The sequence below is a fragment of the Humulus lupulus genome, chromosome 9 (genome assembly GCF_963169125.1).
Source record: "Humulus lupulus chromosome 9, drHumLupu1.1, whole genome shotgun sequence".
In the NCBI taxonomy this organism is placed as follows: domain Eukaryota; kingdom Viridiplantae; phylum Streptophyta; class Magnoliopsida; order Rosales; family Cannabaceae; genus Humulus; species Humulus lupulus.
Window position 1 is genome coordinate 22,009,801 of NC_084801.1, and position 23,186 is coordinate 22,032,986.

Genomic DNA, 23,186 nt, shown 5'->3' on the forward strand with positions numbered 1-23,186 from the left:
AAGAGAGATGATTCTGTAATACTGAAATACTGCCAAAATAGAGAGAGAAAAACAATAATAATATAGACTCGTGGACTAGGTGGATTTTAACTACTGAACCACGTAAAAGATCTGTGTGTTTGAGAGTTCATTTCTTATTTTCGGTTTATTATCAAGCACTAATTAGCCTTGTTATTTTCTTAATTCACTGTTGGTGAAAAATCGCGTCAACAAGTATTTCTCAACACATGAGAACTTGTATTATGGTCTGAGAATGGTTAAAATAAAGAAGATGATGGTAAACTTTTTGTTTGACAAAAAATTCTGAGAACTATTCTGAATTGTTTCTCTGACTTATGTTGTATATTTATTGTGTGTTTTCTTCTTATTATTCTATATCATATATATATATATAGATTATTATATTACCTAATTATTCCTAATAATAATAGTAATATAATAATATCATAATGATGATAGGAATTGATTTAGATAAATATCTAACTTACCAAATTTGAAAAAAAAAACTATTTTTAAATTATTAATTAATTAATTAAATAAAATATCATAGCACAGTCCAACTGTGTCATGTGTGAACTGTTATTTCCCTTTTCAGGGATATTGCATTTTTCTTTTATTTATTTAATTAAAATAAATCTTCCATAAAATAAGGTATTAATATTTTTAAGGAAAATATGACAATCATATTTCAAAATTTAAATTTTAAATTCAAAATTCAAATTGATGATCATCATTATCATCATCTTTTAAAATTCAATAAATCAAAAACTAATTTTTTGACTTACCAATTTTATTTTCTCCCACTCAAATGATATAATTAATTTCAAAAATTAATTTATTTATATATATATGAATTTCAAAAATTATATATTTAAATTAATAAATATATTTTTCAAAAATTAATAATTAATTCTAAATTAATTATTTAACCTTAATTATCGTATAATTGCAATCTTGACCCGAAGAATAAAATTCTTCTCAAATTCCCAAATTACAATTTTACCCTTGTATCAACTCTTACTTTGATATAATGTTGATAGAGCCACCTTGGGGACTTATGGACCTATAATGTCAAGCTCCAATAAATATTAGATTATTAATCAAAGCTCTTTGATTAAATAACCATATTTATTAATCTTATGATTACTCCACTATAAATATGAGATTGAACTTTTGATAATTATAAACATATATTTACTGAGTACTTTATTTAAGAATAAAGTGTCCATTGATATAATCATTACATACAATGCTAATCCTCTATTAATGGTCCACAATTAAAAGAGAATAAAACTATCGTTTTATCCTTTTAGTTATATATTGTTCCTAGAGTACCATTGATTTTACTAGTGAAGGTTGTGTCGCAACAAGTTTGCGATGTGAGTGCTCATAACCTTTTCACTTCCAAAAGTCAACCCAATAGAGAACCATTATTCAATCTATAAGAAGGTATAGATTCCATATCTGTTAAACTACGTCCCCAACTATATATATATATATAATTGAGTCCACAAAACAATTGTTCATAGTCTGATCATTCTAACAAACTTTAACGCATGAATCAAAGGATCATATGACATATATAGGAGTTCGTAGCAACCTCATGATTAAGATCATCGTGTATACGATCATCGTTTGATGTGTTTGATTAATACTATGAAACGATGTTTAAACAAGTATTAATAAAATCACATCTGATCCAGTTCTATATATCACTATATATAAAGTACATTCACTAAAATGTCCTACTACATTAGTGACCTAGATCTAGGTCACTTGTATTCATAATACTAGTGAACCGTACTAACAATAATTAATCTAAGGATTTCATAACTTTATTTTACTACAAACTGTTTTAAGTTTATTATTTTAATCTCGATCCTCTCATACCAATATGGAATTAATACTACATAGATAAACTTTGGAATTTTCTGATATTTACTTAATATTATTAACATAATATTAGACATAGTCTATATATAATAATTTAATTCAATTAATTATTTCATTTAAAACATTTGCCAACTAAAATTTCTTTAAGGGCCTAGGAGGTGTGGATTGTGGCTGGGTTCGTGGTTGCGCGACTCGGAGTTCTTGGTTCATGGGAGCTCACGGCTGGGCTAGGTTCACTCGGCCTGGTGGTTCATGGATGGTGAGGCAGCGAGGGTGGTGGTTCAGGTTGGGGCGACGTGTTGAAGTGAAGGTGGTGATGGTGATATGGGGTGGCAGCTGGAAGTGAAGGTGGTGGTGGTGGGTGAAGAGGCAGCTAGGGCTTGAAGTTGATGGGAAGAAGATGAAGACAAAGATCGGGTTGGATATTGGGCGGGGGGGGGGGGTGGTTTCTATTATTGTGATGTGTCGCCTAGTAGGTGGTGACACATTGCATATCTCTCTGCCCAAAACTACCAAAATTCCCTGAACATGTTGTGCACTTAGCCCAGATTGCTGCAACATTTTCTTGCAGCATTGCAACCCAGAATTTCAGATTTTCTTTCCTTAGCTACCCACCTTTTTGTTCACCTACCACACCTCCAAAACATTCCAAAAACTCGAATTGTTTAGTCCAAATCACCATCTTTCCGAATCTAACTCCTACACCATAAAATGCAACACCAAAGACCAAGTGAAAGAAAATCGAGAAAACAAGGAAAACCATTTTTTTAACAAACATAAAAAAACAATATTCAATAAAGAAAATACAATGAACTTAATTAAATTACTAAAAAAAACTAAAAACAAAGTTTAGAAACTTAGGTTGCCTCCCAAGAAGCGCTTGATTTAAAGTCGTCAACTTGACTTTGTTGAAAAGTGCTCATGAAAGAGCGGCTTTCGCCCATAAAGAGTGGCATAAGCCTTCACACACGGGTCTTCATTGTGGACGCCCTCAAGCTTGGCGAGATGTGGGATTGAAGGGCTCATGTACTCAACTCGACTTGCTTTTGATGAATGAGTGTGGTGGACACCAAGATACGATGTTATTGATGGCGGAGGAGGTGGTAGCCAAAAAGGATCTTCATATGTGCATGCTTCCATGACTAGTGGCTTCCAAAGTTGAGAATCGAGGACATGTTGTTCTCGAAAGTGTTGCATAAGGGGTGGTGGTGGGTTGATATTTAACTTTTTAGCATTATTTTGCTCAAACATTTTCTCAACATCTTGGGTAGAGATAGAAGTTGACAAACTTGACTTCACTATTTTCTCTCCTTTTTCATTTCTACTTTGGATTGAAGTGCGCTCCTTTTGCCACTCAAAATTTTCCCAAAGTGTCTCTAACTCTTCACCACTTCTCAAAATGACCTCCTCAATTTGTGCATTTCCCCTTGCATTTTCCATATCACTAAACAACTATTTGGCCAATAACCCAATTTGATTCTCCAACTTCTGGATGCATCTTGGCTCTTAATCAAGGCATCATTTTTAGCCATAAACTTCATCATCAATGCCTCCAACGAAATTGGTTGAGCCACATGGTGAGGTTCCTCTTCTATGATGAAGTCTTGAAAATCCTCCAATGTCTCCCCCTATGGTTCTTGAGTGCAATCTTCAAAAGTAGGCTCCATATGGTGCAAATTATTCTCTCAAACTTGGTTGGTTATTGGAGAATTCAAACAATACCATTAATCGTATTCTGCCATGTCTTCCAACATCCAGTAGGCTTCATCAATGGATATTTGATAGAAATTTGTGGTACCATCTCCTCTTTCTACCCATTCTCTTGTGGTGACATGCAACCCATTGAGAAAGACTCCAAGTAAACATTCTCTAGACAAACCATGGTAATGGAACCTCATGAATAAATTTTTGTATCTCCACCATGCTCTATGTAAAGGCTCCAAGTCATATTGAACAAAGTTAATGAGGACTTGCCGATGAGACATCTCAAGTACCTCGCAAAAGGACCAAACAAACAAAAGCGTAAAATAGAACAAGGAAAAATAAAATAAACAAATGAAAACTACCAAAATAAATTGAAAAGCAATTGATTTTAACAAACAAAATTTCACAAAATTCAATCCCAGCAACGATGAAAAAAACTTGTTGCGTATAATATAACAATATAAGTGTGCAAGTGTACATAGTCGGCAAACAAGTAATAAAGTAATAAGTGGGTATCGTCTCCACAGAGATTGTGTTAGCAATAAATGTGTAAAATCAACACTTAACAAATTGGAATAAATCAAATGATAAAGATTTGATTAAATCTAAAAAAAAATAAACAAGAAAATAGATAAAATAAACAAATGAACGAGAGAGCAAGACAATGATGATGAGCTAGAATAATTAATTCATCCTAAAATGTAAATTTGATGTTAATGCTGCTGTAATGTTGTGGCAAACTGTGAGTGTAACGACCCAAATTCACTAATTAGGCTTAAGGGCCTTGATTAGTGTGCCTGGAGGGCATAATGGAGATTATGTGTGATTTTTATGATTAAGATGCATGATTATGATTTTAAGCATGTTATATGATTATGTGTATTATATTATGTGATAATTATGATATGTGAATCGTACCACGTGGGTGTGGTGATATCAATGTGATGCACGTGCCGAGACGGTCCTAGAAAGCTAGATAGTGGTAACTGGTGATTTGGTAACCTGCGTAACTGTTAGTAACCATAGAGAGTAACAGGTTTTGCTGGAAAGTGGTAGAATTATAAAGTAAGTAAAAAAGACAAGTGTGCCCTTGAGGTTTAGTTAGAAAGGGATATTTGAGGAAGGCTAAAGTGGTCTTTTGGCAGTGAATAGATGAGCTTCAGCTGAGGAAAAGTTAGTCACGTATAACACTTAGGAAGATTGATTTATGCTGAAAATTAGAGGAAAATCTAGAAGAAAGGAGAAGAAGAGGGAAGCTGAAGTTGGGTGACCTAAGAAGAGAATTATGATGATTCAAGGCAATTAAGCTAAACCTAGGCCAAGATTACTCAGAGGTAAGGGTCTATCTATGATTTGTTTAAGTCTCAAGTCTGGTTTTTGGAGGATAAGCATGAATTGAAGCAAGTTTGTGGCTTGTTTTGCATGAAAACTCAGCTAGTTTGTCAAGGGGAAACTCAGTTCAAAGCTTGGATTGGAGGAAGGTCAAGTTGAATTCTGATTGAGGTAAGGGTATTAAACATGTTTGCAATCTCGTAGCTATTATGATTTAAGGATTTAGAGGTTTGGTTTGTACTTTTCTCCACTTTTGGTTTAAGTGTTGAAATTTGAAACTTAAGTGTGAATTCTAAGAATAGTTGTGTGATTGAGTTAGATTATGATGTTTGTAGGTTGTTGAAAGGTTTATTTGGGGTTTTGAGTTGGTTTTGAGGCTTAGGTATAAGTTTGGGGTGATTTGGAGTGATTTGGGTTCGGGAAAACGCAGGGGAAAAACCCAGAATTCTGGGCTCGCGAAGGAGCGCCGCGACGCTGTTCTAGCGCGCCGCGGCGCAAGGCTGTTTCTGGGCGGTGTGTGTGCTCTCTGACTTGCTGGGCGCTAGGCCAATTTCAGGATGTTAGAATTTGCAATTTTGAGCCTTTGCTCCGGGGGTTCGAGGGATGTCTTCGGTGCATTGTTTTAGGGATTTTGGGGTTCCGAGAGTGTGGGATTGGTTCCGGGGAGGTAGCTTTGGATTGATTAGTGAAAAAGAATGTTTCATTTGTGTTGTGATTAGGACTTTGGAGAGGCTCGGAGTAGAGGACCGTGCTCGCGGCTTCGTGGCTTCGGAAACCAGTGAATTGAAAGGTAAGAAAACTGCACCCGGGTAAATGTTGGTGATGGGACTAAGTGCTCCCAAGAATTGTGTCGTGTCAATGTTGGTATCACGCCAAGGGACATGTAAAAGCGGCCTAAGAGTGCCGTACTTGATATTAGCGCACAGGGCGTGGGTTGGCCACTGGGAGCCAAGAACAACGGGATAACAAAGGGAGCAGCCTGAGGGCGCTAGCCCTGGTTATCGTTTGTGAATTGTGAATGTTATGAACTGAAATGCCTAGTATGTGGAATACTTGACTATACTGACTGATGATGTATTTGAGTTTATGTGGTGCAATGTGAGATATTGACTTGTCTGCTAATTGTTCATGCTCTGTTGTTGTTGTGTTTTCTTGCTGAGCCTTGGCTCACGGGTGCTACGTGGTGCAGGTAAAGGCAAGGGCAAGCTGGACCAAGCCTGAGGTGGAGAGCTTCGAGGTGGAATGTACATAGCCAGCGGTTCGACTGCCACGGTCGAGGAGTGGACCAGGACAGGGATCACCTAACTACTAGTTTTGCCTTAGCATGGCCAGTTGTTGTATATAAACCCTGAGTCTTTTGTAAACGGTCTTTGAACTTAATATTTTTGGGATCCCATGTAACAGATAATACTTTTTAATGGAAATGTGGCTTTTGAGACCAAAACGCTTTTAACCCTAGTTCCTTAATAGTTTCAATAACACGATTTTATTTAAATGACTTGATTAGCAAGTTTGGCACTTTATAAACACATAGTGTAACGGTCTTGGCTATCCAGGGCGTTACAGTGAGTAATTAATCTAGAATTCCAATTTAGTTCATAGGCTTCCGTCGAAGTCACTATGATATCAATTCTCTAATTAAACTAACATATGTCTATGCCAATCCAATTAGAAGAATACAACCCCAAATACCAATTCCAAAAGATTTTGCAAGGTAACAATATATGTTTATATCGTTAAAAAATTAAATTCAAAGAAATTAATCTTGCACCATTCAAGTCTTATGTCTATTAAATATAACATTTTGCAGCAGCCACAATTAATTCAATTACTCACCAAACATGATAAAGCAATAGCAAGCATTAAGCATGAAAAATACTTGAATGAATGAAATAAGAAGTTTAGCTCATAATCAATATCTAAAAAAAAACACCCATTACAAAATAAATCATAGTTTATAAAATATAAGAAAAAAGAAAATAAAATATTAAGGAAAAGGGTAAGAGAATCAAGCCAAAAAGATAATCCTTCTCTTTCTTCTTCTTTTTCTTTTTCTTCATTCTCCACCTTCAATGATGGCTGCCTCCTTTTCCTTACTGCTCTATACGTGTATTGCTCCAAAAGGGGAAAAAGGTTAATAATACAATTGGGTCATTACCCCATTTACTACCTACATGGGCCTCTTTTCCACTCGTCTTCCTTTGCTAGCAAATGGACCCAAAGGTAATTAATGGCCCAATAGCCTTCTAATTAATATTTAGCCCAACTTAAAGTGAGTCCAAGAACCACTAGTTAAAACTAATGGATTAGCTTCCATGTGGGTCTTCCAAATAGATAGTTGGCAAAATGCGATGCTGCTACAATGATGTAGCATCCCAAAATCATGATTCCACTTCAAGCTTCAAATCCTTCTAAAAATGTCCACAACTCTACCAACCATATGTCAAGACAAAATTCAACATTTTAAGATATATTTTTCAAGCATTAATCTAATATTTAATATTATCTAATTTTAATTAATATTTGACAAAACCATAATAAAAAAAACTACAAAATACCTAAACCACTATTTTCTTGATAAAAATATAAGTTCAAAAACATTAAAATAACTCTAATTCCTAGAGTTATCACAAGCCCTCTAGGCCAGTGAGATCCTTCCTCCGGGCCTGGAGTAGAGTTTTAGGTGTCAAGCACAACGACCTTGGACCACAAACAACTATTTGACATTTTGCTATTGCACAAATTGTGGTGTCGAGTCCGTACAAGCGACAAACAAGATGTCTCACGGAGTCATCTGATATGGGAAAATGTTTAGCTACCCCCTGACACTGTCAGCGACGTGCTACCCCAAAAAGTAGCGAGCTGAAACCTTATAATTCGACCCACTGTGGTCTACAAGGGCCCACCGACGTATTAACTGATGGAATGTATTATTTATTGTTCATTTCATGCCCCATTAAAGGAGAATAGTTGTAATTACTCTTCATTACAAAATTAATTGCCCCCAGCCATCTATAAATAGGGTGAGGGCACACATTGTAAAATATCATCAAATTTTTGTATTTAGAGCACTGCTAAAATGCTACTTGAAACTCCATAGAAGCTTGAAACCTCCAAGCTTCCTCATCCTAATATAAGTAACTCGTGGACTATGGTTAATTAGTAACCTGAACCACGTAAATCATTTTGTCTCTTTCTATATTTCTTTAAACTTTTATTTAATTAGTTGTTCGCGAAAAAGCTAGTCAACAATATTATCTCTTTCTCTATATTAATAAGGCACATTAAAAAATAATTTTTAATATATTATTATGTTTAATTTGATTTGATTACCAATTCTACATACTTTATGTAATATATAAATAATTTATATTATAATAATATTACAACATTAATAGTTTGAGAAAATATACAAGCAAATATTAAAAAAATATAATGATACATTATTAATAGTTATAGAAAATATTTAAAGTGAATATAATATATTAAAAATATAATATTTAAAATATCTAGAGAAAAAAATAGAAACTTATTTATAGTGTAATGTAAAAGTTTTAGTTAACATATATAAAATAGTGTTTTTATGAGATATTTTAAAGTAGGGATGTGCAGAAACGATCCGATCCAATACCAAACCGACCGATAAAAATTGGATATCCAATCATGATTGGATTGGATCGGATGACATTTTTAAAAATCCAATATTGGATCGGTCGATTCTTGGATGACATGTAAATCCAATGGATCCAACCGACCGATCCAATCCAATAATGATCCAATACCATCCAATTATATATATATTATATTTTATTATATTTACTTTACTGTTCAGTGTTTACATTACATTTAAAAACATTTATATTCTAAAAGAAAAATAAAGCAAATCCCTAACAGACCTCTCTCTCTCTCTCCATCGTATTCACATTCAGACCTCTCTCTCTCTATCGTATTCAGACCTAAGCCACCATCTCCACTCGCAGACGATCGAAGACAGTTGACGACGACAGAAACTCTCCACTCGCAGACGATCGAAGACACCGCAGCTTCTCCCCTACTCGCTGACGACGACGGCGTCTTCTCCCTCAGTCGCCGACGGAAACGACACAGCTCCTCCTCCCCGACGACGGCACAACTTCTCCCTCCCCGACGACGGCACAGCTTCTCCCTCGCAAACGGCAGCAACTCATTGTCCGTTCGCCCAGGTAGATGTTCGGCTATCACTGACCACCTTCATAATATATATATAAATATAGGCATGTTAATTAATATAATATATATATATATTCTAGCAAAACCATGAGAATGTCAACTCTTCTCATCTATAAATATTTATATATATATATATATGTATGTATGGGAAAGTAATCTGAATTAACATGCCTATATTGATAAATGAGAGTTCCAGTAGTTCTTAATCTCATTGTCCGTTCGCCCAGGTAGATATAGGAAAATCCCCAGTTATTTTTAACTTCTTGTAAGCAACCAGAAGTCAACAATGGGAACATTGAATATAATTTTGTGGGACCAACTATTGATATTTCGTTGTTGTTTGACCCATTAATCAAAACTTTTTGATACTCTCTGTAGTTTGAAAAATTATAATTGCTTTGATATTTTATGAATTTTTACTTAAGATAATGAGAATAAATAGGACTGATTTTAATGTAAGAATGTCAATTAAGTGTGGTTAGTTTGTGATGATTGAACTAGTGAGTTTATTGATTGGCAGAATGAAGTGATTAAGCCAACAATAAGTGGAATGTTAGACATAATGAAAGCATGCGTTGAAGCAAAGACAGTAAAGAAACTAGTGTTCACATTGAATATATTATTGGTCCATACATAACCATCTTTACTACAAAAATCTTAGTTTTAGTCAAAGCAAATTTATGACTAAAAAATAATAACTTTATTTATGTCAAAGCAAATTTTTTATATATGTATGTATATATATTATATGTATAGCGTTTTTGGTGTATATGCATTAGTATAGAGTTTTAACATAATGTTCTTTTATAAATTATCTTTGCAGGCTTTGATGTATATGCATTACAGCATTACTTAGTATAGAGTTTTAATATAAAGTTCTTTTTTTGTGTTCTAGATTATTAGAGTGGGGTTGGGAAAAAATTCATCATCACACTAGACACCACTACGGATTCTGCAAGTGCATCTAGCTCGGTGAGTTTAATTATTTATCATTTTCTTTAATTTAGAAATTAAAATTTAATTTAACACTAATATTTTATATTTTAAAATTTTTGTTCACATAGATGGTTTCAACTGGACACAAACCTAAATCTCTTGATGAGGAAGAAGATCATGGGATTGAGCATATAAGCAATGAAGGAACAGATGCACAAGATGTGGATGAAAGTACAACACCATCATCTACCACTTTGCCTACTACTGATGATGGGATTGAGGAAAATAAATTGAAGAGGAAGTCAAAACCTTCATCATGGGTTTGGGAGCACTTTACTAAGGTTTGTGATACTAAAAAGAATGAAAAAGCTAAATGCAATTATTGTGGTGCTGAATATGCTTGTGGTAGTAAGAAAAATGGGACTAGTAATTTGGCTCATCATATTAGAAATCAATGTAAGAAGTATGAGGGGGCTTTGGGAGTTGACAAGAAGCAAAAAACACTATGTTTTGAAATGAAAGGGGATGGAAACTCTTTGGTGGCACATAAATTTGATCCTAAAGGAATTAGAGAATATGTTGCTAGGATGATTATCAAAGATGAACTTCCATTTTCTTTTGTGGAAAATGAAGGTTTTAGAGAACTACTTTGGAAAATTGAGCCTAAATTTAGTGTCCCTTCTCGCACTACAATTACAAGGGATGTCATGGATCTTTACGTTAGGGAGAAAAAGAAGTTGAGAGATTTTTTTGTGAGAAAAAAACAGAGAGTTAGTCTTACAACTGATACATGGACATCTTGTCAAAATTTGCATTACATGTGTTTAACTGCTCACTTTATTGATGATTCTTGGATCTTGCATAAGAAGATATTGAGTTCTATTGTTGTTCCTAACTCTAAAGGTGACACACTTGGCAAAGCTATTGAACAATATTTGTTAGATTGGGGGCTTGAGAGGGTATTTACCGTTACGTTAGATAATGCAACATCAAATAATATTTCTGTTCAATATGTCATAAATACTGTAAATCAGTGGGGTGGTGCAATCTTGAGAGGTGAACACATGCACTTAAGATGTGCTTCACATATCTTGAACTTGATTGTTCAAGATGGGTTAAAGTAGTATGACCAAAGTATAAGCAAGATTAGAGATGTTGTGAGATATGTGAAATCTTCAAGTGCTAGAATGCAAAAGCTGAAGGAGTGTGTTGAGCAGGCTATAATCACATGTAAGAAATCAATTTCCTTAGATGTCCCAACTCGTTGGAATTCTACTCACTTGATGTTAGAGGCAGCTGAAAAGTATCAAAAGGCATTTGAAAGGATGGAGATGCATGATGTAGGATATGTCAAAGAGTTTTGCACTTATGAGGAGAAAGCATGTCCCAGTGAGAGTGATTGGGAGAGTGCTAGATTATTCATAAAGTTCTTAAAGATCTTTTATGATTGCACCTTAAGATTCTCCGGGTCTAATTATGTAACATCAAACCACTTTCTAGATCGAGTTTCTTTTATCCATAGTCGGTTGGCATTCTGGTGTGGGAATAAGAATAATTATAAACTGACTATTATGGCTGAATCAATGAAGCAAAAATTTGACAAGTATTGGGGGGAAATAGAGAAATTGAACCCTTTATTACTTGTGGCTGTTTTACTTGATCCTCGTTATAAGGAGCCATTTTTGAAAGTATGCTTCGAGATGATGTGTGGTGATTCACTTGAAGCTTCAAGACATACAAACAATGTTAGGAAGACTTTGGATCAAATGTACAAAGAGTACTCCATCATTGATTTTAATGGTGGTATGCATAATTCTTCTAGTACTCACCTTGGGGAAGAGAGTAGGGATTATGATGAGGATGATGATGATGATGATTACACTTGGTTTGATCAACAACGCAAAGAAAAGTTGAAGGCGGCTGAACACTCGGAGAACAAAATAGAAGTTGATAAGTATTTCATAGAAGCATGTGAGAACTTTGAAAATTCTGATTTTGATATTTTGAAATGGTGGAAACATAATGCTAGTAGATTTAAGATTCTTTCGAAGATAGCACAAGATATCTTTGCCATTCCTGTATCTACTGTTGCATCAGAATCTGCATTCTCTACTGGGGGGCGAGTCATTGATCCATATAGGAGTTGTTTAACTCCTAAAGCTGTACAAGCACTCATATGTACTCAGAATTGGATTCGCCATACAACAACAATTGATATCGCTGGAACAATTGAAGAAGTGGAAGCACTAGAAAATGGTAAATGCATTTATATTTTTACTATATTTTATACCTGTTTTCAATACTAAATACTTATCATTTTTATTTTCAATTTGCAGAAATACTGGCTGGAATTGGTGATATCAGAATTGAGTGATATTGTCACTTTGGACCGATGAAGGATTCTATGATATTCATAATTTGTGCATTCTTGTTTATGTAGCATGTATTATTATAACTCGATGTGAGACTTATGTTACAATTTAGGTTGGATTTATGTTGGACTTATGTTACAATTTAGGTTGGATTTATGTTGGGTTTGTAATGTTTTGAACTAATATATTAGTCGTTTATGTGAAAAATCAGGTTTAACTCTTCTAAGGATCAGATTGGATGGATCCAATCAATCCAATTAATATTGGATCAAAAATATTGGATGGATCCGATCCGATCTAATAAATATTGGATTAAAAATATTGGATGTATCCGATCCAATCCAATCCAATACAGGGATTCATATCCATTGGATGGAACCGATCCAATCCAATGACTTATTGGATCGATTCGGTTCAGTTGAGCATCCAGTATTGGATTGGATCGGTTGGAGAAATCCGACATCCAATGTATAATTGGATTGGATCTGGATGGGTCCAAAAACATTGGATATGGTCCAATGAACACTCCTATTTTAAAGAATAGAGTATAATATTCATTGGTGGGAGTACTTCTAAGCATTCCCATTAGCTTATCTCTAAGCATTCACATTAGCTTCTCTGCTTTCTTATTCAAAATACCACACCAAAATCTTACATTTTATTTTTATTTTACGTCAACATTTTATATAATACCATTTATCAACTTCTTTATTTTTTTTCTTCTCTATATCATATAATATAATATTTTAAATATATTTTAGCCATTTCAAATATTTTCTCCAACATTTAATAATAGCCACATGTGCAACATTTAATAATTAAATAAATTTTAGCTAACAAATAATGCTGAGCTTCTTGTAGCTAAGCTACACATCATAGGTAAAATGGAGATTTTAACTTTATTTTGATGTATTTTAGATAATTAGTTATTTTTAATCATAAACTACTAATGCTCTAAATTATCATTTCTTCCATTCTTTCATGTTATTGCTTATTAGAATTAAATTAAATAGTTAGTAAAATTATAATATTAAATTTATATAAAATTATAAAATATCATGTTTTGAAAAAGATAAATTAGGTAATATATAAGTGATGCATTATATATTCTGATTGCTAAATAATTGATTTTTATTTCTTAATATTTAATATTTGTGTAATTCACCATAATTATATATTTGATAATAATCAAATAGGGTGAGAAGAAAAAAAATAAATTATGGTGAATACATTAAACTCATTATTATTATATTTATTTATTTACTAAAAATACATAAGCATTGTGAGAAAGTTTTGATTTTGATTTTTGTTGATTAATATTTATTCCTTGTGAAGTGAACTTTTCGGCTTTTTGCCTTCTTAAACAAGTTGTGTGTGTTAGAAGAATAAATAAAGAGTCACGAAGACCAAACCAGAGGAATAACGTTTCCCTCCTTTCCCTTTAAATGCCAAATTCCCAAACCAAAACTCACTCCAAAGCACACTCCCAACCCACCCAAGAACGACACAGCAATTCTCTCTCCTTCATTGCCCATTTTTTTTTTTATGTATGTTGGAACAGGTAAACGTCCCCTCTTCTTCTCTTCTTCATTCTTCTATGGATTCTTGTATTGCTTCCAGTTGTTTCTTATTTGAGGTTTTGTAGTTGGGATTGTTTTGCGTGCATGCTGCTCAAAAACCCTTCTCGCTTCTTGCCAAAAATTTGAGCTTTTGGGCTCTGGGATTACTGCATTGTTTGGTTTTCATGTTCACTAGTGAATTCTTTTTCTTCACAGCCTTTGTTATCTGATCATAAGGGAACGCTAAGTAAAAAGTTGGGGAGTTGGGAATGAAAAATACTGAATTTTGATTCTGATAGATGTTTTTGTCTTTTTAATTAAAATTTAACCTCATTTCTTCTTAACAAATTGTTGATTTTTGGATTATATTTGTTTGTTTGTCTGTTTATCCTTTACGGCCATTTTGTATATTTGTTTTAAAGGATTTGTTGCCAGAGGATGTTGAGATTGTGGGTCTTATTCTCTGGTTTGTCAAACTTTTTTACTTGTATACAATGCTGCCGTAGTCCTTTTACAAGTGATGTCCAAGAACTAATGTAGTGAAGTAATAATGCATCTGCAAAGTTTAGAATTAGAAATGTAATTGATTGTCTTTCATTGTCATTCTATAGATTAAATCAATTTAGCTTGTGTGACTATGGTTACGGTTTCATATTTTCAAAATATTTTTTGAAATTAAAGGTAGAATTTAAAAGAGGGTAATACGTTGTTGGGAAAGGAATTGTGGCTGTTATTCTGTACTTATAGTGGTGATTTATAACTATGAATAGCAAGATTAGTGTTCAAATTTGTGTACTCAGCAAGGTTTTTGCTTGTACAATTTATGAAAACAGACTCCTAGAGGTTAGCTATGGAAATTGGAGAATCCACAGATGTTGCTGTGCGAAAGAGTGCCCTCACGCCTAAGGCTATTATATATCAGAAGTTTGGTAATGAGGCATGCTTTAAAGTTGAGGAAGTACAGGAATCTAACCAAAATGAATGCCCGGGATTGGCTATTGTACAGAGAGGTCCTTGCCTGTACCGTTGCTCATTGCAGCTTCCTGAAATTTCTGTTAGTTCTGGAACTTTTAAAAAGAAGAAGGAAGCTGAGCAATCGGCCTCGGAATTGGCCTTACAAAAGGTTTCTTTTATTTTTCTCTCTTTATCTTACCACCCTTTCCTTTATTTCATTATAAATTCTCCATCCACTTTATCTGCAATTACTGTTGGATTCATGGATTCTGAGGTTTAGATACTACAAAATATTCATGTTTGATTATTAACAATCTTTATAAAGTTTGATCCATGGATACTGAGGTCTCAGTTACTATAAAATATTCATGTTTGTTTAATCACGATTTCCATAAAGTTAAATTGTATCTCTCTGGTTTTTCTTGCTTGGTTATTGTATTTGACATTATATTCTTCTATGTTTAAAATGTTCATTCATGTTTTATTAATAGCGATTTTCATAAGTTTTTCTTTTTTCTCTTACCCAAGTAGGCAGCACCTGTGGTTGTTTTCCTGTCAATTATGATTTTATCCACAATTATAGCTTATAGATGTTTTTTTCCTGTCTGGATACCATGGTCTCATTTTTGCTGTAATTTTCTTAAAGTAATATTTATTTTTGTTCATTTATTTATTAGAATATTAGCTTTATGCCAATAGTGGCGATTGGAATAAAAGATAATTTCGTAAGCAGTATTAGGAGGTTACTGTCCTTCCTTCATGTTGTTTGTCTTCTATAGAAGTTGAATTGAAGGAGGTATATAACATTGTTATGAATTGATAGAAGACCTCTGTTTTTTTTTATTCGTGTGTTGTTCATGAAGTATTGATCTAATTATTAGAAAAAGTCATATGTCGACGTGCTTGTGGATATCTGACCTTGACATACGCTTCTTTTTTTTTCTTTTTGGTTTTTTGTTTCTTGAATATTTGAAGTAGGAAACATCTTTTAGCAAACAGTTCTCATGGCCACCCTCAACGCTTTAATTTCTTTTCATTTTTCCTAGTAAATTTAACTATGGTGAAAGCTCATTTATGTAAAAATCTCCTCTTGGTACCTGTCATACTTTGTTGCCCTCCCTCTCCCCTCCCCTCCCCTCCCCTCATCTTCTATACCCAAAATAGATTTTGTTAATCTTTTTGGGTTCAATTGTTTAGTCCTGGTAATTGACACTAAAACAAAAATTTAATTGCGCTCTCCCTCGGCATGTATGTATTTGCATATCTGTCATACTTTGTTGCCCTCCCTCTCCCCTCCTTTCTCCTCATCTTCTATACCCAAAATAGATTTTGTTAATCTTTTTGGGTTCAATTGTTTAGTCCTGGCAATTGACACTAAAACAAAAATTTAATTGTGCTCTCCCTCGGCATGTATGTATTTGCATACCTTATGTTTGCATGTCACAAAGGTATTTTACGTGGTCCTTTTTTACTTTCTTTTGTTTTATTTTGTGAAATATCTTTTTCTTGATTGAATTTTTACAGACTTAAGCTGCTGGTTATGTTTTATGAGCTAAGATGCATCTTTTGATATTAATAACATTTACTTTAGAAGTAATCATCTCTATCCTCTTTACTTCAACAATGCTCTCTTATTTGTTAAGAATTTTCTTGCTCATGTGCATGCTTAGTTGGAGTTTGACTTGCATTTCTTATTATTGGATTATTCATTAATTATTTTTTCTTTTTTGGTCGCAGCTAGGTATTGATCCTGCAACGTACAACATTGCTGAACAAGATCCATGGAATGCTCTAGTCAATCGTATCAAGTTTTTGTTCTCAAGTGAGGTTGGTTTCTGTGCACTTGTTGATACTTGGAATTCATTGTTTGAGAACTGACTTTGTTAGTTTCATTGAAACAACTGGATAATGTTATATTTGTTGCACATCACAATTGTCATATAGTTGGTTTGATGAATTTTTCCTGTGTACTAGAACTTCTCCATATTTGAAGGAGTACTGTGTTTTGTTTGTTAGGTTTGATTTTCCTTTCAATTTGATGTGGGTAAATTATTTATTCTTCATATCATGTTATTGGAAAATATTATCCGAAGAGAGGATGACTTCCGTGGTTAAGTTCTATTCGTTTGACCTTAGTTGGCATTCAATTACTTGCTGCTGTGATTTATTTTTCTGACATTAAAATTAATTTGTAATTTCAATTTTTTTAGGCTGTTGTTGATATTTATGTGTCCCTGTTTCAGTTCCTAACTACTCTTCATCCTCTAAGTGGTCACCTCAGAGCAGCTTTGCAGAGAGAAGGTGATCTCTATGGTCATGTTCCTGTTTCAGTCATTGCTATGCTTGATCCCAAAATTTCCAATCTAAGCAAGTCCATAGATCCTAAGGTGGAGTTGCATCCATATATGGCCATATCTTATGTTATGAAGGCTGCTGCTGGATTATCTGGGATTGTTGATACTTCTGAAAAACAGCTTTGGGTCAAGAGGAAAAATCCATACCCTCTTAAAATTACAGATTTAGATATTCAACAATCTGGCTCACCAGGAAGTTGCTCGGTTGAAGCCATATATATACCATGTTCAAATGGGAAGATCGTTTATGCTGTAAACCTTGATGTTTCTTCAACAGGATATTACCTGGATGTTGTTGCAAATCAGCTAGGTTTGATGGATGCTTCTAAGGTTTTGATTACCAGGTATGTTGGATGAAATAGTAGAGACAATTGTATATAGAAAGTTGATTGATGTTGTACTGTGTGCTTTTGTATTTCATATGCATAGTGCATAGGAATGATCGATAGTTGTTGGTCTACAGGCCTATTGGTAGAGCTTCTTCTGAGGTGAGGTTGTACTTTGCTGCTTCGGAGACTCATATGTTAGAAGTGTCTTCAGATCTTTCAAATACCAAACCAGACATGCATTCTGATGGATCTTATAACACAAGGTCAAGTTGCTTGTCTGGTGAGGCTATATATGGTGATGCAATTTTGGCATCCATTGGATATACGTGGAAGTTTAAAGACCTTTTTCATGAAGATTTAAGCATGCAAACATATTACAGGTTTCTTATGACTGATTCTTATATCAACATTTCTTCCTTTTATGTGGTTATTGATTTCTTTCATTTTCTCAAAGCTTTTAAATACTCATTTGTTATTGTCAGACTTTTGCTTACCATATTTGTCTTATTTTCTTCAGTTATGGTCCATTTTACTTGGCACAGAATGAATGTAATAAGCTGACAAAGAAAAAGGGCTGTTAATATAAGAAGCTGACTGAAAATCAAAAAAGAAAAGATGAATAAAATTATATATTTTATTAGCAATTTAATTCTCAGCACTTTTCCTTTAATGCTGCTAATTTTTTTATTCCATTGGTTTAATGTTTTAATATGTTTTGTAAAAATTCTAGGTGCTTTCTAAAACCCGTCAACTGTCTGATGTTTGAATTGATTTTACTTATATTGGCCCTTGTTATCCTTTAGTATTTAATGCATTACTGTGATTCTGTTAATGCCTTAGTTGGCTAGAAACTGCATTGTATAGTTACCCCTTGGTCTGCAACTACAGGATGCTTTTGAACAAGGTACCAAGTGGAGTTTACAAGTTATCGCGAGGAGCAATACTTGCGGCTGATTTACCTTTAGCATATACTACTAGGGCAAACTGGAGGGGTTCCTTTCCAAGAGAAATCCTCTGTACATTTTGCCGCCAGCACCGACTTTCTGAACCTATTTACTCAACTGTAAGTATCTCTGAAGCACCATCTGAGACATCAGGGTCACACAAAAAGTTGAAGTTGAGAGACTCAGCTGTGGAAGAGACAGAGCATGCAAATGGTAGCATAGTTGCTGCTGGTTCCAAGGGAGTAGTGGAATCAGGAGGCACCTTTCGATGTGAAGTTAAGATATATTCAAAGTTTCAGGATTTGATCATAGAGTGTTCACCAAAGGAATCTTACAAGAAGCAGAGTGATTCCTATCAAAATGCATCTTTGAAAGTTCTAATATGGTTAGATGCATATTTTATGAATTTCAATACTCCTGTAGAGAGTCTAAACAGTTCTGCATGTGAACTCGACATTAAATTTAACCCTACAAACTTTTTTAAAGCATTTGCACTCTGTCGGCCCATTCAATCTTTCTCGTATGGTGAGACTCAGGAAGGCAGAGCAGATGAGTCAAATGCTATGCCAGGACAAGGAATATGTGGTCCAGATTCTGGTGTCTCTCCATCTAATGGATCAATAGCATGTATAAGTTATTCAGTGATGTCGGTGATTAAAAGTACAAATACAAAAGAACTTCTTGAAAGTAGTGATGAGTTTGAGTTTGAGATTGGATCTAGTTCAGTGCTACACCAAATTGAAGCAGCTATTTTGCAAATGACTGTTGGGCAGTCAGCTATTTTACATATGGACGTGCACTCTCCAGAATTAATTTTAGCTGCCGCAACTGATTCTGAAAGGATTCTGTCTTTGCTGTCTTCAAGTGAGTTTATTTCTTCGTTTCCATGTCCATACCACATACATATGTAAATGGAATATATGAAGATCTTCTTTGTTCAATGTACTTTTGTGCTGAAGTATTGTGTCTGATGTGTGTAAATTTTTCCGAGTTTTGGTAATGCAGAAGACTGCTGCTTGGAGTATGCTATAACTTTATGTCAAGTAACAGAACCTCTGGAAGACAGAATGGAGCAGGCACTTTTCAGTCCTCCTCTTTCTAAGCAGCGAGTTGAATATGCAGTACAACACATTAGACAAACCTGTGCTACTACTTTGGTAATTGAATATTTGTTTCTTCATAATTTCAATATCAGGACTTAATAGACACGGTAGTTTGATCTTCTTCTCACTTGTTGCAGGTTGATTTTGGATGTGGCTCTGGAAGTTTGTTGGATTCTTTATTAAATTATCAGACTTCTCTTGAAAAAATTGTTGGCGTTGATATTTCTCACAAAAGTCTTGTACGCGCAGCAAAAGTATGACTCGTTATCTGCTTCTGTGTTGTACTGCTATTATCATTTATATGGCAAGAAAATAGAACAGAATATGGTTGTTATCTGCTAAAACTTGATATCTATGATTTGGTTGACTAGTAGTTTAAGTCTCTAGTGGTGTATTAATTTTGACTTCTAGAGGATCCCTTTTAACAAATCATTTGCATTCTAATGTACATGGAAAATAATCTGTATTAAAAGTTTAACAAAATAAGTTGTCACTCTCATGTCTTCTTTTTGTGGCTTGCCTCGTCTTTCGACCCCTCTCTGTTGTTTGTTGCGTTTAAGACATCCATTTGACTCCATCTTTTGTTGATGGTGCAGATACTACATTCAAAACTAAATGCAAATGAAGCTAGTGCTGGTATTAAGTCTGCTATTCTATATGATGGTTCTATCACAGAATTCGACCCTAGATTGTGCAGATTTGATATTGGTACTTGTTTAGAGGTAATGCCTTCTCAGTATGAAATTTAATATTTATTGTATCCCATTATTGTGCACTTGTTCTGTATTATTAAACTTACGTAACTAAGAACACATATTTGCTGAAGTAAATACAAATTTGCATTTCATTCAATGATACTATAGGTAATCGAGCACATGGAGGAAGATCAAGCATGGTTGTTTGGTGACGTTGTGCTGAGCTACTTTTGTCCAAAGATTCTGATTGTTTCTACTCCCAACTACGAATACAATGTAATACTCCAGAGATCTAATCTATCAAACCAGGAAGAAGATCCAGAAGACAAAGCTCAGTCTCAAGCCTGTAAATTTCGTAATCACGACCATAAGTTCGAGTGGACTAGAGAGCAGTTCGAGCAGTGGGCGTCAGACTTGGCCACTAAACACAATTACAGTGTTGAGTTCAGTGGTGTTGGTGGTTCTGGTGACATGGAACCCGGTTTTGCTTCCCAGATTGCTGTTTTCAGAAAGGGAACAACTCCAACTCTAGCTAACGATGATCTGCCAGTAGTTGTTGCTGATAATCATTGCAGCGTTGTGTGGGAATGGAATAGTGGCAAAAGATCATGAATCTCTCACTAACAAACCACACATGAAGTAGACATTTTGATTACTAGCGTTTGGCATTTGTCACATAGTTTTCTATAACTAATGATAAAGGCCACTCAATGCTAAAGTATTTGCAAATTAAAATGTGGCTACCCTATAGATTGTTGACCAAAGTTTCTATGAAGTTAGCTGACTAAAGTTACCTATTAAAAATTTGTAATTGCATTTTTCATTCCCAAGATGCATGCCTACTATTACTTTAAAATGCCCAAATTCCTCAATTCAATAATATAAAAAAATAATAAAAAAAGAACTTTTATATATTTGTTGTGAGAACCTATAATAATTTTAAGAAGAATGCTACCACTTGAAACAACATTGCGAGCTGCATTGACATCAAGTGACTGGTTACTAGCTGATTTTGATTGATGGTTTGTCCAAAATAAAAAAAAAAGAACACATGGGCGAATGGTTCGGTCGTTGCTTTTCACTTTAATTATAGTATATAATAAAAAAATAATATACAATTAGTGATAATAGGGAACAACTAACACGAACTATTTAGCATGGTAACACAAAAGATAGAAATTCTATATACAATATAGAGATAGAGATTCCATATATAATATAGACCGGAAAAGATTGAGACATAATAAAAGTATTTTATGTTCACAACTCGATGGATGTTTTGAGACTCGAACATAATCATGAAGTAAGTAATTGACTCCTATTTCTAATTACTTTATATATATATATATATATTTATGAATTTCAATCATTCTTCGAGTGAGAGTAGACTAATTCTCTCTCAATATTATATGAGGCTTGGATATAGAGTGCACAATTTTTGTTGAGAACATAAATCTTCTCTGTAAGTAAATTACAAAAATTTCTATTAGATTATCAATGACATTGATTGATAAAAATATAATTATAGATAAGTTAGTTAATGGACATTAGACCTAGCTTTAATTATGAACAACTAGTAGAATATTATAATTCATGCAACAATTATATCAATTGACAGTTTTATGAGTTACAACTTCTAATAAACTAAGATTGTAATTTTGAGAATGCAACTATGGATTTTTAGTTGAAATAATTCATAGTTAATATATTAATTTGTTAGGCTAAGAGTTGGTGAAATAATTAGTTTATTAGAGCTTAGGCTACGAGTTTATATCGTCCCAAAACTAGCTTGATAACACAAGTAAGGTATTTGGTATTTGAAAGGATTATTAGTGTTATACCCCAAATTTCAAGACAGATTAAGTCATCTCAAAATGTATGCTCACAAGGATACATTGTCCCAAATTTCTAGAGAATAATATGTTTGTATGTACGCATTTATATGATCAAGTGTGCGTTAATAATATTGGTGCCACGTCACCAGCCTAGCTCGAAATAAGAAGTTAGCTCAAAAGGAATAGACTATGCCAAATGTTGACTTTGAAAGCTCAGAAGATGGTGACATGGATAGCACTGTAGTTATCAACTCGAATAGTGGTGTAGGCTCGAAAGCGTGTATTCAGTATGCGCATGTAGTCGCGTTTGAATAATAAAAGCCTACATTCGTGGGCTTAGTTATGTATTTGTTTAATAATCTTGATTTTTATGGGATTCTTTATATTTCAAATTTAAATTACATATTATTGTAACTTTCCTAAAAATGTGGGAATGAATATCATAATCCAGTCTATAAATACTAGGTCTTTTTAATTGTAAACCACGCACAAATTTTGGAATAAAACTTTGTGAAATTTCCTTCAGGCTTTAACGCAGATTATCTTAATAATAGTGACTTGTGGACTAAGTAGATTTAACTACTGAACCACCTAAAAAATCTTTGTTCTTTTCTTTTCTTCCTTGTTTTCTAAAAAAGTTTAAATGCTCTTATCATTTTTTGGTTGACGAAAAACATTGTCAACAGTTTGGTGCTTTCATTGAGAGCATTAAGCATTCTTCAAACCTCCCATCTGAATCTGTGTTCATCACAAAAATGGATGCACCCACTGGAAACATCCCTGGATCTGGAAGTGGACGACCATTGACCAGAATCTCAGAGGAAACCACCTCGTGGACTAAAGAACACCCTCGACGGGATGACAAGCAACCCATGAATGATGATTGAACTCCAGATGAAGGGACTGCTTCTTCAACACCACAAGATCCTATCCAAAGCTTAAGGCAACCACATAGGGTTACTAAAAT

The 23,186-nt window shown here is 34.0% G+C and overlaps 1 protein-coding gene across 1 annotated transcript; it reads left to right on the plus strand.

The window, feature by feature from the left end:
- Window positions 1–13,850: 13,850 nt before the first annotated feature.
- On the plus strand, window positions 13,851–21,188 carry LOC133799290 (small RNA 2'-O-methyltransferase). Its single transcript, XM_062237309.1, has 10 exons — window positions 13,851–14,007; window positions 14,839–15,128; window positions 16,697–16,786; window positions 17,203–17,657; window positions 17,777–18,022; window positions 18,531–19,450; window positions 19,592–19,743; window positions 19,827–19,943; window positions 20,286–20,411; window positions 20,553–21,188. Exons 2-10 carry the CDS (start codon window positions 14,856–14,858, stop codon window positions 20,994–20,996), a joined length of 2,823 nt encoding a protein of 940 aa, XP_062093293.1. The 5' UTR covers window positions 13,851–14,007; window positions 14,839–14,855; the 3' UTR covers window positions 20,997–21,188.
- Window positions 21,189–23,186: the final 1,998 nt, after the last annotated feature.